Below are 17,526 nucleotides of genomic sequence, written 5' to 3' on the forward strand. Positions count from 1 at the left end.
ATACGAACAGTGACACACACACACTCCAGGTTTTTACGCCATCTTATTTTCCTCTATTAGATTTCCTCCTATCAGCTCCAGAAACAGATTTTAGAGCCATCTGTGCTCCTAACAGCCTCTTCTGTGCTCAGTCTGCTCTGTGCTGCCAGAAGACTTAAATATTTCCTTTTTTCTGAAGAGTAATGACTTGTAATTCTTCATGCACAGTAGTCCACCGTTTGAATAAAAAAAATATTGTTCTAAGGCTTTTTTGAGTCCATATAAAAGGGCTTCTGTTATATTATTCATTCATTGTCTACATTAAAAAAGAACAAAAAAACATGTTAAGCTGTCCTCTTGGTTTGTAATTGTGTCAAAATATAACATATAGGGCAGGGCTGACCCAGTCTTCAATATCAAAAATAGCAGGACAAATGCAGTAAAATATGATATACAGTACATGGTATATCTCTGTGTTCATCTGGGGAATTCCCTTCTATGTTGGACTCTGGATCCAATTCCCTGTCAGTTACACTTGATATAACTTGTCTGAACAGGCCACCCGTCAACTCCACCAAATGCAGAGGAGATAAGAAACTGGAATCCAGATTCAGCACTTTTCTGGGCACGAAGCAAAAAAAAAAAAAAAAAACAGTCTAAGGTTATCTTAATTTATTTCTCATTTACACTAAAATGCTCAAGTTAGACATTTTCACAAACCAAACTTGTGACTGTCCACCTCATTGAACTATTAATCCACTCAAAGCAGCTTGTGGTGGCATTACTTAACCCTCTGTGCTGATGTGTCTTGGTGACTCACCCAGAGAACCTGATCTTTACCCTGCTGTTATCTGTTGGCTTTTGCCACTAATACCATCACCTGATATCCAACATGAGCCAACATTTTCTTTCAATGCTTTTTATGAACCTGCTAATGCCAGACGATTTGAGATTGACCTAAAAAAAAAACTAATAGCGCTTCCTTTGATTTTACCGTGACAGACGGCAACATTAGAGTTCAGTTACATCTGAATGCAGAATATTTCTTTTTCTTACAAATTTGCTTTGCTGATTAAGACTTTGTGAACATGACAAAACTTAAATCTAATAGAAACGTAGGTCAGTTTTGTTATGGTTTTGTTTAAGGACTGTAGAGAAACGGGGAGACATACTCTCAACAGCTCAGAACTTAGCACAATTTAGATTTAGAGCTTTTAAAATGCTTAAAGTGCTACACTTACTTTAATATTTAGTGCACTGTACAGCCTACAGTAAACATTTACTGTTAATTCCAGATACGTGTGGTTGAAAATGTGACTTTTTATTTGGTTGAGTTTTAAGCTTTAATACCAACAGAGCTGTTATATTAAAATGTACACAAATTTCTATTTACACATGAAATTTTACTTGGACATAAATATGTAAAGATGGCAAAAATTTTGTCATAGATTTTTATTAATTTTTTCAATTGTATGTTGCAAAAACAGCCTCTTTTGTGGGTTTGACCTTTTCAACAGATGCTATGCTGCCACCCAGTGGTCATAAATAATTAAGACAATGGCAGGAAGATTGAAGGAATTCATTATAAAACTGATTTATAAAAGTGCAGGAATACACATGTATGCATTTAGCAGCACCAACTATATAACTTTAAATTTCTATACTTCACCTCCAACCCACCCCTGTTTTTCCACATGTAGGAAGCTGCAAATTTGAAGTAATTACTGTTTGCTAAGAATATTTTCTAAAAAGAAATAAAAGGAGCCAAGCTTATTATATTTTAATTTATTGATCAGCTTCAGTGACCACAAATGAACAGTATAGTTGTAGGCAATGACAAAGCAGATTAAAAGTTTGTCTGTGGCGTCTGGTCTCAGTCATATAGTTACAAATGACTGAGTGTGAACAAACAGTAAGATACACAGGCATATTTACAAGCTTTCCTTCTAAGACATGACCTTGACTTCTGCACTAATTTGCTCCTGCTACACCAATAAAGGGAAACATCTTTTTTTTTTCTTTTTTAATAAATAACTTTTTCTGTCATTATGCAACCCAACATTACTTTGATCCATTTGACCACTTTAGAGTATAAATTCAGCAATTGTTGTGATTCTTAATAAGGAATGAAAGAGACTATTATATCAATAATCATAAAAACATTTCAGTCTCAGTATGTTTAACGGGGGACTGCCATCAGTCGATGGAGTGGACAAAGATGTTTTCAGCAAATGTCACTTTAATGCAAGGTGAAGGAAATAAAGGTGGACGAGCGAAGAAAAATTGGTCTCCTTTCTGTTATTCCATTTAGTCAACTTTCTAACATTCCACTTAGTGAAAAAAAGCTGACGCAGAAGTCGAGAGCAAGAGAGGGATGGCAGGGAAAGACAGCATTAACCCCAAACCCTCCCATCTGTGCTCTAGCCATCTCTTAATTGTCCATGTTCTATGCTCATGTGGACTGATCCAAACTCTGCCACCATTTATTTGGAGAGCTTCTTCATCCTCTGATCAAGTGTGGCAAAGTTCTCTTCAATAGCCACCAAATTTTCCTTCATCGTCTGCTGGACCTGATAGAAACAGAGAGGAAAAAGTGAGTCAGCTAAGTGAGATCTGGAAGAAACAAGAACAACAAAACAAACAGGCAGCATTTAAGGCAGGATGCAGAGGCACAACAAAAAGTAAACTAACAAGGATTTTGAATTAACCAATTAGTTTTATAGTCTGGAGTTTTATTTCAGGCTATTCCTCTAAACAGATATGCCAACATGAGTGTTTACAGTTTCTCAAACATGATAATTCCCCACTTCTAATCATGGTAGAAATGTGCCTTTAGGACCTTCAGCCAGAAAGCCCTTTCCTTTTCTTGTGTCATTAGTTGAGCAGCAGAAACCTGCTGAAGAACTTGAGTTTGCTTCTTTACTATCTCACCTGATTAAAAAACAAAAGAAAGTTAATAAGATAACCTCTTTAACTAAATCTGCTGGGTACATTTCACAGGAGTTAAAACACTCATAAAAGGAAATGGATTTTCCCAACTTTAAATTATTTCGTTTCAAATATATACCATATTAAAAAAAAACTGAGGTATTCTTCTGAAAAGTAATGTCTGTCATTCTGTCAAGAAGCCTTGAACTCAGAAAGCAGAACTGAACTTAGATTACTCTGGTTATTGTAAGAAGGTCGAGTCACTTTTTTCCAGCCAACATTTTCACTTTTGGTATGAAAAAAAACTTCAGCTTCAAAAAGCTCTCTACCCTGCAATTCATTGATTTGACTGTTTAAACTCAGTTAGACAAACTAAAGTATCAACTGGCTTTGCGATCCAAATGTCACTTTTAATTTAGCAACTTGCGTTGAAAATTTCAAGGAGCAGCATTTGGCTGAAGAATAAAGTGTCATATTAGAGGAGCAGACAGAACCAAAATCACAAGTGAAAGCCGGCTTGTAGATCCCTCAATCTTAAGCAATGTTGCCTCTGGTTGTATCTCTCTGTCTGTCTTGGAGGAGAATTCAGCCTCCGGCTGAACGCTTGCACGCTGCCATGGTATCACATAGCAAATAGCAGTTTTACTGCTGTGTGAGTGTTCAACATATGGCATGTTTAAAACTTTAAGTAGCTGAATATCTTCAAATGCAGTTTCTTCACTCCCAGCAGCGTTACAACTGACTCATGGCTCAATTAGCTCAACACAGCTGTGAACTTCCTACCTGTGTTAGAAGAGTGTTATTGTCTTTCAGAGAGTTGTTGATCATCTGCTGAGTGGTGTCCAGATGAGTCAGCAGCTGGCCAAACTGCATGGCTGTGAGGCAATGGGTCAAAGTGAGAGAGAAGATAGGGAGAAAAGGGGATTATAAGTTCTGCAGGTACAAATAAATAGAAAGGTACTAGAGCAAATCGAATGTGAGAGAAGTAATGTCTTTTATATCAAATCAAACTTTATGTATAAAGCACTTTTCAGACAAAAGTAACTCAAAGTGCTTTAAACAAAGCAATCAGGTGCAAACATACTCTTAATTGTCTTATTGTATGTAACGATAAAAGCATAACAGTGCATAAAAAGCAGCTTCTCCAAGCAGTGAATACAAACACATGCAAAAAAGATAAAATAAAAACAAAAACAAAATAAAAGACTAGTTAAATGCAACAGTAAAAAGATAAGTTTTAAAAAGTGATATAAATGAAGCCAGAGTGTCAGCTAACCTGCAGATCTGTAGAAGACTATTCCAAATGGAAGGTGCATAAAAACTCGTGCAGTATAAAAAGCAGCTTCTCCATGTTTGGTCCTAACTCTGGGAATGGAAAACAAGCCCGCACCTGATGATCTAAGCTACCCGGAGGTTCATAGGACACCAAAAGGTCTGCGATGTACTTCGGCCCTAAACCATTTAGAGCTTTATAAACCAGCAGCAGAGCTTTCGAATCAACTTTCTGTTGGACAGGGAGCCAGTGTAAAGACCTCAAAACAGGAGTGATATGATCCACCTTTCTGGTGTTGGTTAGAACTGGAGCAGCAGCGATCTGGAACAACTGCAACTGCCTAATCAACTTCTGTGGTAAACCTGTGAATAGAGTGTTACAGTAGTCCAGTCTGCTGAAAATAAATGCATGAGCCAGTTTTTTCAATTCACTCTGACACATCAGTCTTTCAATCTTAGAAATATTCTTCAGGTGAAAGAAGGCAGATTTTGCGTGACTGTAAAATTCAGGTCAGAATCCAAAACAACATCCAGATTTCTGGCTTGGTTTGTTCCCTTAGGTAAGTAAAGGAAAAATGACTCCGCTAAATCTGACGAAAATGGGGAAAAACCTTTAAGATTCAAACTGACAAATTGCTGCAAAGAGACGCTGGATGATAAATGACCGCTTTTAGCCCTGAGAAGAGAGTTATCGACATAATCTATTAATGTGGATGCTCCACTTGCATGTGCTAAATAAAAATATGATAATGTTATTTATAATATCATGCATCTCTTTATCCTCCAGGGAATGTGTAAACACTATCGCCAGATATGGTCTAATTTTGTTACCATTTTTAAAAGTCTTTCTCTCTGTGATATTTCTGCCCTCTGTTATATAACTCTGACATGGTTTTGGCCAATTCTATGATCCATTTGAATCCCATTTTCTCTCAGTTTTTATCTTTTGTCTCCATTCAGACCAAGTATTATTTCCCTGATGCTGCCTGATACATGATCCCAGTTCACAGCCTGTTTTATTCCATAGCAACATCTTACATGTTTTAAAATCTAAAATGCTCCACCCCACCTCCCACTAACCTACATACATTCTCTCCTTGAACTCTCATGGGTGTTATTTCAAGGTTCCTCTACCCTCAAAAAAAACAAGAAAAAAGAAAAACATAACGCAAATTACCCAAATTTTCACTGGTATTGCTTGTACTGGGATAGAAATTTATACTGCAATATTATCAGAATATTTGCATTATGAGCCAGTCACTCAGCGTATTAACAGAGCATATTTATTTCATGTCATGGGGTTAAGTGAAATATTAAATCTCAACATATTAATTTAATAGCTGAAAGAGCTGCTGTATGTGAATGGACAGAGCAGGCCTTGGATTGCCACCCTGTTAGTCAGTGCCTGTGTATTACCTTGCTCATGCAGCTCCTTCACAGCGACAAGCCTCTGCACCACCTGAGGTATAGAAGTGGACATGGCATCCCACTTCTGCACCACATCGTAGAGCTGCGACACCTGACAGGTTAAAGGAATGCACAAATGTAAATCTGTACAGATAAATATGATTATAAACCAAAACCTGTTCAGTCAATGATGGATATAATTTTGCTTTGACAATTGTTCTTCACAGCTGACACCAGAACAGCCCAGTGCATCCATACTATTATTCACAGCACTGCTTTGATTATCATGGGCTGCCCTCTAATGGCTTATTTAATGTACATTATCTCAGATTAGTTAGTGCTTATAAAAGAAATCTGTCAGGAAAAGAAGCAAGTGTCCCAGCTGCACTTTATGTAAAAAAAATGAAAAATGGTTCGTTAGCAGCTTAAAATGGACAAAATAATAAAATGAACCTGCTTGATAAGACTTTGACTTTCAGTGAAGGATACACCACTTAGACAAAGGCTCTGTGCGTTCAATTAAAAAAAACTGAACACGTGGGGATTTGCTCCAGTGGTTAGTTTGGCTGCCAGACATGTATATGGCAATTTATAGTGAACAGTTTTCAAACACATCTGCAGATATATGCACAAAAGATCTCAACTCTCATGACTGCTGTGAAACTGTGGCGTTGACAGTATGAGCCTAGAAACTGAGCATTTCTCTACAGAACATATGTGCATCTTAGTTACTTCCTGCATTTATTTAGCATAGATGCATGTAAAAGATTCACTAACCTTGTTTTGTGTTTCAGCATCTTCAATCGCTGCCTTATGTTTAGCAATCTCATTCATCTTTCCAAGAACACTCTGTAGGGGAGAGAAAACAAGTGATAAACTAAGAGGTGCTTTTTTGGGGGGCAATTAGATAAAAGGAAAAAAAAAAAGAACAGTAAGGAGAGAGATGTTTTGTTTGAACCTTTGGGTAAAAAAAAGACAATAACGTCCCTGTTAGGCAACATATTCTGTGAAACCTTCTATTTGTTTGAAATCAATAAGTAGGCTCCATTTTTTCCTTAAAATATGAACCTTCATTCAAACTTGTCATTTTTAACATGCAGGTTATCACCTGAAGGTCGTCTTTTCCCACAGCTGAGTAGGTACTGAAAGCAGCACCAACAGAATACAATGCAACTGATTAACTCTGTCTAAACTCCATACTAAATACAAAGGATGAAATGCAGAGCTTATCAATTAAGTGACTGAATGATACATTTCTCGTAATATTTTAACAATCTTTGTTTGAACCTTCGGCTATGTGCTGTAAAACAAGTAATCACCTGCAGTCTTGCCTCCACTTGATCGAGAGTAGCAGAGTCCAGGGCACTGACCCGTGCCTGCAGGAGCTCGATGGTGTCCTGCCCAAAAGAAGCACAGAAGTCCAGTATACATAAGCCAAGCTTGAACCCAGCGCTTTATCTTCCTGCCCCTACTACTGATGTGATCTTTGAGGTAAAACCCAGTTCTGTGCTTAGACATCACAGTTATCAACTCAGAAATAAACTCCAGACAATATTAAAGAAAAGAAAAAAAGAAAAAAAAAAGCAGCCGAGTTCTTACCATCAAACTGGCTCCTTGTACACCAGCATTCAGAGGTCCCTACAATGTAACCACAAAGAAGGAAAATATATCTCACAAAGACAAAAATGTAGCTTCACTCATAATTTAGGGAAAAAAAAAAGATTATATTGTTCGTGTACAGTGACACAACAACATGGGCACTAAATTCCTGCTACAACAATGGCAGAGAAAAGCATTTAAATGAGCGTGTGTGTGTAATGACTGTGTGCGATTGTTTACCGGTTTGTCTGATCCTGAGCCAACAGCCATCTCCAACTCAGCTAGACGCTTCTCCAATTCTGCCATCTACAGGGATGGAACAAGGCAACACATGGTTGGCAGTAGTAAACACATCCTACAGGACACACGCGCACACACTTTCCCTATTGTCCTGTTTATTGCCATCAAATATTCCGACATTCCTCTAAAGAGAATGAAAAAAAAGGCACATAGGGTAGCTAACACGACTGAAATGTTTGCTCTTTTTCTGAGTGCATTCATGCAGACACTTAAATCTGCTGTCTGCACCTCTCTTTCCACTTTACCTTGGCAGATTCATTGAATCTTTCTTGCTCTGGTCTGCTATGCAACTCATACAGTACAACTCCATCTGGGCCCTTTGCTGAAGCAGTCGGTTTGCTGTCTCCTGCTGTGCTGCCACGGCTGCCCTTAGCTGCCTCCAGCTGGGTGAGCAGACGCCTGCGGGAAGAAGGTAAAGGTAGACACAAAGGGATTAAACTGTATGTTTAATACAGATATCAGCCCTATGTGCTGCTGTCTAATGTCTGTCTCTTTCTTTAAGCACCATTTTAAAGTTTGAACTGAAGGTGCGTTTGAATCTCTTTTCAACTATTTTCATCATTCCCTCCTTCATTCTCCCTCAGTTCTGTAGGCCATATGGAAGGGCTTTATTGTTTTAAAGACAGAAAAGTTATTTGTAGCTTGTAACATACAGTATGCTGAAATAACATTTCAAAAAGGAAGATCTACAAACAAGTAATTTAAAACTTAATATCTCAGCCACTTGAAAAAACAAACATGAAATACAAATATTACCTGATAAATCAATCAGCAAAATTAATTTGAATTAATTAATTAATTAATTAATTTGTTGGCAAACTGTAGAGATTTTGAAGTTCAAGCAAATGTCATTTAACTAATGTCTGCCCCCCTTAAATCTAAAACACTGTGGCCTCAAAAAAAGTTAATTCACATGTTACTGGCTGCTGTCATTCTTTCAGTGAAATATGAGCTACTTTAACAAGGATTGTAAAAAAACAGGCATGAGCAGCACTTGATGCACACCAATGAATCAACATCTGTTACTCGTGGTGAAAAGACAGCTGTATATAGGCAGAGTAAAAGTGGGTGAATGGATGGATCCCAATAAATTTAATGTTTGAATATACTCTGGAAGAAAACAAACCAGAAAGGAAAAGGGCATTTCAGAAATTGGATTATTAAACATTCCAAAGAAATTTGTTTTCCTCTTGGATATGAGAGAATTAAGCACCTATCTTTTCCAGAACTGGCATAAAGAAATACTCAGACACCCATGTGCTCCACCCACCGGTTCAGAGAGGGAAGCTTGTCAGCTCTATATCTTATATCTTGAATGAGAGGTGGAAACAGCCTGACATGCAAAAAAGGGGGGGAGGGAATCAATCAATCTATATATCTATCTATTCATCCATCCATCCATAATTCACACTTATTCCAATGTAGAGTTTTGGGGGTGCTGGAGCCTATCCCAGACAGGTCACCAGGCCAACACATTGGTACGGATGCTATTGCCATGTCACCCCGCCCTACCCCTGCAACTCACCTGGCAAGGGCTCCATCTGGATCAGCCAGATTGATGTGTGCCTGTGGTCCCAGCAGTGAGTCAAGATGAGCAGACACCAGCTGCTGTTTGAGCTGTGCTGCCTGCTGAGCGAGTACAACTGGGGTGAGGCGCTCCTCTGCATTACTGTCCTTTGCTGCAGCCTGGAAACAGAGCAGGGTGACACAGACATCTTTAAGTACCCAAAAATCTTTGAAACCCTTCAAAACATGAAACATACATCTAATACCAGACAACAAACAGAACAATTTTTTTTTTTTTTTTTTTGTCACAAGTTAATTCAGAAGGATATTTTTCTGGGCAAATTTGCCTGTAAACCAACAAAATTTATGAGGGATCATTGCTGTGTTAACTAATGCTAACACAAAAAGCTTTTAAGCAACTCAAGTTAAAATTTTGATTGACATCTTTCAGCTTTAAGATGTTTCTCCTCAACACATGTTCTTTAGCTGGAGAAACATTTCCTTAATCTTTTCAACAGAGCTGTCAAATTTCATACGAAGTTTCTATTATTCATGACGTACAACCAGAATTCTAAGACCTGAGCCGAGAGCTACCACTGCTGTCCTAAAACATTTATACTAGCAAACTTTATTTCATGAAACGTTCTTCTGCTGTCAGATAGACTTTTGCATGTGCTGTGACATTTTTAGGCCCAATATTATGATGTTACTGAATGTAATATTGAATTCAAGTGTGTTCATGCAAAACTGGACTTTTATTGGTGGGATTTGTTCTAATGAATAGCCAGTTGGAGAATATCATTTGCTTTAATGGTCATTTATAACATTAAAATTACAGAAAATAGCAGAGCTGCAGACCCACCAGCAACAAGGTTGCATATTCTCCCATTTTTATCTTATGATCTGCATGACTTCAAAAACATGGATACTGTAACTAAAAGAATATGTTTAAAAAAAAAAAAGCTAGCAAGCAGCTTGAATTGCAATGTTGAAAGCATAAAACGGTAGACTGATATACTTGCATCTAAGTAAATGAAAAGCTCATTTTAATTCATGACATCTAACACAGTCTTTGTTGGTTTAATAAGAAAACTCCATTGGTCTTAAACTCAATTTAAATTTAAATTTTAAACTTTAGAGCCCACATGATACTGATCTTTGGACCAATTTCTGAGGTCTTCTGTGTGCATTAATATGAATATGTATACACAACTAAAGCTGCACTTTATAAAATACATGGTTACAAAGTCTGAAAGTACTGCAGAGAAAAGTCTAACAGTGAAGGTCTTTGAATTCATATGTAGCCCTTATGATCACATTGAGCAGATTAAAGAAAATGGCCATCTATGGAGATTCTTTGTGCAAATAAGTGTTGTCTGTGTGTTTTGCTCGCAATCCACCTGGATGGCATCCACTTCCTGAGTGAGTTCCTGGATCTCATTCACCAGGCGCTGATACTTCTGCTGGGGAGTCTCCTTTACTCCACAGCCCTCTCCGAGCTAAACGAAGACAGTGCAGAGAAATGGCATCAATATTACACAACAGCCAAGTAGGGCTGGGCAATATATCGAGATTTTCAAATATATCGAGACTTTATCAGACGCAATATAGAAGGAGGGAATATCGTTTATATCGAGATAGCTTGTTTTGAGTTAAAAGCATCTTTTCTTCTGCATTTTGCACAGCTGTATTTTTGTTATGGTCATTGAAAAGTATTTTTCATTTATTTTGTTTTAGGAGTATTTAATTTAATATAAAGGTACTGTAATTTCAGTCAGCTATTTTAATGCAGATGTGCTGCTGATCCTTAATAAAACTATATTTAGCACTGAAGGCTGTAAATTAGAACCATCTTTTTGGTTACTTGGCAAAAAAAAAATAAAAAATAGAGATATATATCGTATACTGTGATTCAGGTAAAAAAATATTGATGTAAGATTTGGTTCATATCGCCCAGCCCTACAGCCAAGTGGGTCTACAAAGACGGAGAAAAGTGGAAACATCAAACACCCATCTCTTCCTCTTTGACTCTATTGAAAAACTTGTGCAGCAAGTGAAAGAAAAATTATTGTGTTAACCTCAAGAATGGATCATCTTCAAAAAGAATAACAAGTGAATTTGTGCTAAACAGGATGTACTCACAATTTCAAACTCTCCCGACTCGTAGCCCACTCTTCTGCTTTTACTGATTCTGTCTGAAAAGTCTTTGAAAGAAGAGACAAATTAGTTAGTAAATAAGATGAAACACAAAGTAACTACTAAGTGGTAATATTGGAAATATATGACAGTAAATACCTCAGAGATCATCATTAATAAAAGTGGAAAAAAGTACATGTCAAATACCCCCCCTCCTCTTTTTTCCCTTAAAATTCCAAATAGGTATTTAAAAGAAAATGTTACCATTTTATTTTAATGGGTATTGCATAGAATATGATAAAAAAAAAGATTCAAGGAGTCTATAGAAATCTCAGTGAATAAAAGTCAAGATGGAACACCATGAGTAAATTATCTTCACATCACAATCAATTATGCCAACCAAGCTGTTATCAATTAAAGATGAAGATGCCAATTACTTGGATAGTATGGCAGTTCATCAGAGGCAATGGCATGGGTGACTTACATGTGTCAAAATACCATTAGCTGCAAACGGACAAAACAGCTCTAAGGCACTCTGAAAGTTTTGGGGACTGAAGACCTTATCTGCATCAAGGGCTTTCATCTCTGATTGCATTCACTCTGCAGATAGGATGCTGTATACATTTACTAGCCAACTAGGGGTAAGTAGTAAATGAACATTTATAAAGCACTTTTCTTAGCCACATTTACACACATTTGTAAGCTTTTTTTCTGTCATATACACATATACATTAACTGTGGTGTGAGTGAAATCTGGTAAATGGTTACTGACCACCAGCTTTCTGACTGCTCTTCCTCCTGAGCTATTGAAGGCCCGAAAAGAGTGAAAATCACATCAGTTCCTTCATCAGATGCAGGTTCAATAAACCCTGGACCTCACTGGAGCTCCTTTGTTTGTTTGTTTAGGTTTTGTTCAGAGGTTAATGGACTTTTAACAGATGCTTATGGCTTTATCTCCTTTTTGCAGGTTCTGCTGTTGTAATTCTATGTTCAAACAATCAACCTACCCTTACAATGTCTGGACCAGTCTCCGTACAGCTGCTTAATGAACAGTTGCCCTCTCACTAGAAGTTCCATTAACTATAATTGGTCACAGTTCCAGCGGTGTGGACACAAAAAAGAACAGAGAACTGTTTCCAACAGTTATAAAAACCATTAAATTGTTCCTGTTGCACAAAGCATCTATTGATGCAGAGATGCATATTAAAATTTTAGAAAAAAAACAATAACCCCATCATCAAGGCAGCATGTTTTTCAGAGTTATTTCAACAGAAAACCAGTGTGTGTATGCTTGACTGGCCTGCCTGCTGATCTGTCCTCTACCAGAAATGTATTGCGCAATTTGAGAATGAGACTCAAGAAAATGTCAAAGTAGATCGATAAACAGCTGAAATTGTGTATTCAGCAAGAATGGACTCAGAGTTGCAATACTTGGCGTCTTTCCTTTTTAGTGTTTCTGCCATTAACATGATAGGTTTAGATTTTCTACATAAAATGAAAATTGGTTAATGAAGAAACTGAAAAATGTTTCCTTCATACCTGCGTCTGTTCAAAAAAGACAAACAAATGAATGAACTACAGACTTTGCTGCATTTCAGGAAACTTTTCAACTTTTTTTTTTTTTAAACAAGACTTCTAGTATTATTTAGGTAAAGACAAAAAATATGTAATAATTTGATATTATGTTGTGATAACAAAATAAGTTTATCATCCAGTACAAACTGACCAAGTCCCTTGGTGCTGACATGCTTGTCTTTAAACTTGTCATAAGCCGCATTTGGGTTGACCACAATTCTCTCCACACTGTCACTGCAAAGCTCCTCCTGTCATTGAAACACCAGGAAAAAGAAGTCAGATGAACATAAACAAAATCAAAAACCTTATTGATACAGCAGGGATGAAAAGAGAGACTCAACTTGGTAAACCAGTGACCCACAATATCTAATCCCATGATTAACTTCAAACATGTTGATAAGACAGTAAAATCTTACAGTTGATTAAAGCCCAGAAAATGATTTTCAAAATATTCAGAATTGAGTGCATCATTAAATAGCAAAGCCAGATAACCTAAGGAATTTAAACCAGTTTCCACAGTGAATTATTAAAATTTACAAGAGCTTCTCATACATCAATTGAAGCTCTCTTAAGAAGAACTGGATAATTTCAACATAATTAAAAGTAAAAGGCAACAGCTCGTGAGAAAAGTGACATATGTCGCAGTCAACATTCAGCTGTACACCTAGGTACAACCGTACACTCTTACAACCACCTTCGAAAACATTTTTACCCTTGTGTTACTCTATTATGGTTAAAAATGTTACATGAAGGAAAAAGGGCAGAAACAACGCTGGAGGTCACTCACTCTTTCTAAATGACAGCTATTTGATTCATGACACTGGAGAGCACAAAATAATAGTAGTGATAAAAATAAATAATAGTGGTCAGTCATGATAAACTACAGGGTATGAGGAGGATTAAAACACCACTAATACATACACATAACTGACACGAGTAGTCACACAGATTCGGATAGGGTGACACAAAAACCACACAAAAACTCCAACAGATGTCAGGAGGAAGAGGAAGAGGAGGAGAGTTAGCTAGGCTCTTACCAGCTCCTTGGGTTTCCAAAGAGTTAAAGAAAATAACGGAAGAGCAGAGGGAGAGAAAAAAGTAGGGGAGGGGGGGAGGAGAAAGACAACACAGATTAATGTGGTTATCACATGCCATGCACACAGCAGGAACACTTGGCCAGGGTTGGGGAAAGATAAGAAAGAAAGCAGTGTTCTGAGAGTTGCTGCCAAAATCCCTAGAGACACGTTTTACAGTCAGCTTATGTCTTAAGTTATTTTCCTCTTCCCTCATTCAGGGCGATAAGGCGGTCTACTTAAGCCACTGAGTTACTCTCTTTTGAAATCATCTTCTAATTTATATTAAAAAGAGATTTACTTTGTTTGTAAAGATGACAAAATGATGGGTAATAGATGGATTAAAAGCATCAAAGAGATGTGAGGACGTAACAGGACTGAAAACCCTTTAAAAATAAATAAATAAAAAGCATTTGGCAAATTGTTATCTATCAATGAGTCAATCAGTTTAAGAGAGTTCACTCTTTATGTACTGCTTATGAACATGTACTCCATTACAAATGTGTCTTGTAAATTTAACCAAAGCAATATCTATGTCAGGGCTACTCAATCCGGTCCTACGAGGGCCGCAATCCAGCAGGTTTTCCATGTATTCCTGTACCAACACACCTGAGTCAAATTACTGAGTTATTGTGTAGAACCTGATTGGCTGTTAGAGCCACCTAATTTGACTCAGGTGTGTTGGTGCAGGGATACATGGAAAACCCGCTGGATTGCGGCCCTCGTAGGACTGAATTGAGTAGCCCTGCTCTATGTTATAGCGCCTCTGCATTGTGTAATTTAGTACTTTCCCAAACATAAAAATATACTTAATTTTTAGTTTAATGGTTGTCCCTTGCTGCACTGCCAGACATGTTAGGTCAGGGGTCGTTTTGAACTTTGATGAACAAAGAAAGTTTGAATTCAAAGAACTTTAGAACCAAATTTGGTGTGTCTGCTTCTACACCTAACAGCAAGAAAGCAATCAATCAATACATGCCATGAAACTAAATGTTATCCAACTTGTTACAGTTTAGGTGGATAATAGCACTCTTAAATGAGTCTACAGGCACCTGTAACTGAACAAATATAACAGTGGAAAAAAGAACTACAAACACTGACCTAATCCATGTCATATTTGAGCACATAGCAATCTGTGTCATCCCCAAATAATGAAGAACACACTGGCCAACAGAACATTATGAGAGAGATATTGGAGAAACATATCAGGCATACTCCGGAAAAATGGAGGCAGAACAAAAATAAGCTTGCGGATCTATGGCAATGAAATGAAGTCTTGCTGGACCGACTGTGCCATAGCCAAAGCTTAACTTTTGTGTGCCTATACTTACAAAACATGAGAAAAACGAGGGTGGATTACAAAAGTTAACATATTTCTGCTAATTTCTTTTGTTGAAAAACAAAACAAGGATTTTCCTAGGCATTTATGGAAAAGTCTGTTGATGTATTATTTGCAGTCTATCACATATGTGATGATGATTCTATTTGATCCAACTTGCAAAGTATGGCATACAAAAAAACCAGCAAGAATTCATCACACAGTGAAAAGAGGCCTTTAGAAAGTCAAGTTAGTCAGAATAATATAGTTAGCCAGGAAGTAACTGTTAAAAGCAAGGCAATGGGATAAACAGATAACACCTGAAATAAGCTTTTCTCCCCTCTTATGTCAGCGCTCCACACCGACACACACTCTCTCTCTCTCTCTCTCTCTCTCTCTCTCTCTCTCACACACACACACACACACACACACAGACACACACACACACACACACACACATATGCACACAAAGTAACCCATTGCAGCTGAATACATATCATTATGCCCTTCAAATGTGTAAATAAGCAACAAAAATTGAACAGAATTAATTCCCTTTACATATAATCAAAAATTGATAAATCACAGAGCAAAAAGAAAGTACATGGATTTAACTTTATCCAAATCAGCAGATGTTAAAAAAGTAGATTTTGAAGAAGAAAAACATGCATAAAAGACATTAAGCTTTCTGAGAAAGATGGATCCAGTCTTACTTGTACAAACTAGGGTCCCAGGAGGGGTGGGGCAGAGTCAAAACAAGAGCAAGGAAATAAGAATGAATGTAAAAATGCCTGTTAGGATTCAGTCTGCTGGTCAGTTAAAGAGCCCAGATGTGTTTAGATGCTAAATGAAATCATCACCCTTCAACAGGGTGAGTGATAGTTACCGTTCTTGCAAGGCAATCTCATCCCTAACAGTAGATGATAATGAGAAGATAGATTTATGAAAGTCACAGGATCACCACCATGGCATAAACCCACACAGCACATTTTGTTACTGAGTACTTGTAAATAGCTGTAAAATATTTTAGAAGAATATTAAAGGGCTGAAAGATTGTTTTAAATATATTTTTCTGTACAAACATAAGCAGTTATGTACTGTATGAGAAAGATTTGGATAAAGTATTGAACGCAATAAGTTTTTATGTATTTATCTATTTATTTACTTGAACTTGCCATAATACTCCTCAAGCATCTAACATTTTTTCAAAATAGCACAAATAAAATAATTAAAAGTCACACCCAAGATTAACAGAACAGTATCAAGGTGATGGGCTATTTAATAGGGGACTACAAGTAAACCATTAGTAGTAACAGTTGGTTAACTGCGAGGTTGTGTGTTAATTTGTGCATAGTAATTCATGAAAATTACGATGAGAAAATTGGTATTTCATCCGTTTAAAAAAAGGTATGCAGGCTTGTTAGCTCGTGTTATCGCAGCAAGCTAAGCGTTAACAAATATGCAAATACTCCTGTCAAAGTCAATACAAAAGGCCCACTTACCGACTCAAACTGAGCCTGGTCATCTTCTGGGAGGTCACCGGTCTCGTACACGTCCGGTTCGTTAAAAGCCTAATAAAACAGTAAATGACATGATTACTTATCCCTATATTGTTGCTAGCCTGGCCAACGCCCCGGCCCATTCAACAACACGAATCTGCTAACCATTGCTTTGTTATGTAATTGCATGATAATGCACCATGTTAACTGAAAAGTTAGCCACTAAAGTTCGACCTGCTGTCGCTGAAAGTACAGTGACTGGAACAATAAGCACATAGGAAAGTAAACAGCAGTGATGTCAGCTAATGTTGCTGTAACCGAGCTAACGCTGCAACATAGCAGTTTGCCAATTTCTCTGCTAGCTTTAGCCACTTACAATTCCTGGTAAGTTTGCGTATTTAGGATCAGCCATTGTCAACGAGGAGCAGAAACGTGAGCAGCAAAACACAACAGAATATAATAACAGTCCTTAAAACGTTGTAATTATTGATGCACCGTATCCCACTGAGAAAAAAGCTAACAACGGATGAGCCAGCAGTCTCAGCCGGCGGAGCTTTGCAGGCTGATGTGGTCAATCGTTTGATTTGCCTGCTGGGTGTACGTATGTCACTGCCGTATGGGCGGTACTGTGTATATCACATCTAGGGGAACTAGTAGAACGGACTAGCAGGGGCAACAAAACAAACATCCACGAAGGGCAGCGTGGTTACGCAGTCATTCCGTTTATCCAATGCTATTTCACGGTGACCCTGCGTTTTTATTTATTTATTCATTTATTTATTTTGAAATAATAACTCATTGTTTATAATAACCTTTCATTTACAAGTGCAGCTGGAATATTTGTTTGTACCGATATCCTCATAAACTAATCTACATATTTAACCAAATTATTTGCCGTTTCGTTTTTAAAGTGTTATGTTGAATTGTAGCAGAGTCG

General features: G+C 37.4%; 1 protein-coding gene across 2 annotated transcripts; it reads right to left on the minus strand.

Annotated features, from left to right (window-relative positions):
* Positions 1-1,749: 1,749 nt before the first annotated feature.
* On the minus strand, positions 1,750-17,169 carry dctn2 (dynactin 2 (p50)). Of its 2 annotated transcripts, XM_041979946.1 has the most exons (15): positions 16,966-17,169; positions 16,593-16,661; positions 13,740-13,745; positions 12,854-12,950; positions 11,134-11,195; positions 10,392-10,490; positions 9,011-9,171; positions 7,731-7,884; positions 7,426-7,491; positions 7,186-7,224; positions 6,906-6,983; positions 6,364-6,435; positions 5,596-5,698; positions 3,691-3,782; positions 1,750-2,549 (listed from the first exon to the last, which is right to left on the minus strand). In XM_041979946.1, the coding sequence occupies exons 1-15, from the start codon at positions 16,999-17,001 to the stop codon at positions 2,463-2,465; spliced, it is 1,221 nt and encodes a 406-aa protein (XP_041835880.1). In that variant the 5' UTR covers positions 17,002-17,169; the 3' UTR covers positions 1,750-2,462. The 2 variants fall into 2 exon arrangements, with proteins under 2 accessions (XP_041835880.1, XP_041835881.1); XM_041979947.1 differs by lacking the exon at positions 13,740-13,745.
* Between the last annotated feature and the right edge of the window lie 357 nt (positions 17,170-17,526).

The sequence above is a fragment of the Melanotaenia boesemani genome, chromosome 3, assembly GCF_017639745.1.
Source record: "Melanotaenia boesemani isolate fMelBoe1 chromosome 3, fMelBoe1.pri, whole genome shotgun sequence".
Taxonomy (NCBI): domain Eukaryota; kingdom Metazoa; phylum Chordata; class Actinopteri; order Atheriniformes; family Melanotaeniidae; genus Melanotaenia; species Melanotaenia boesemani.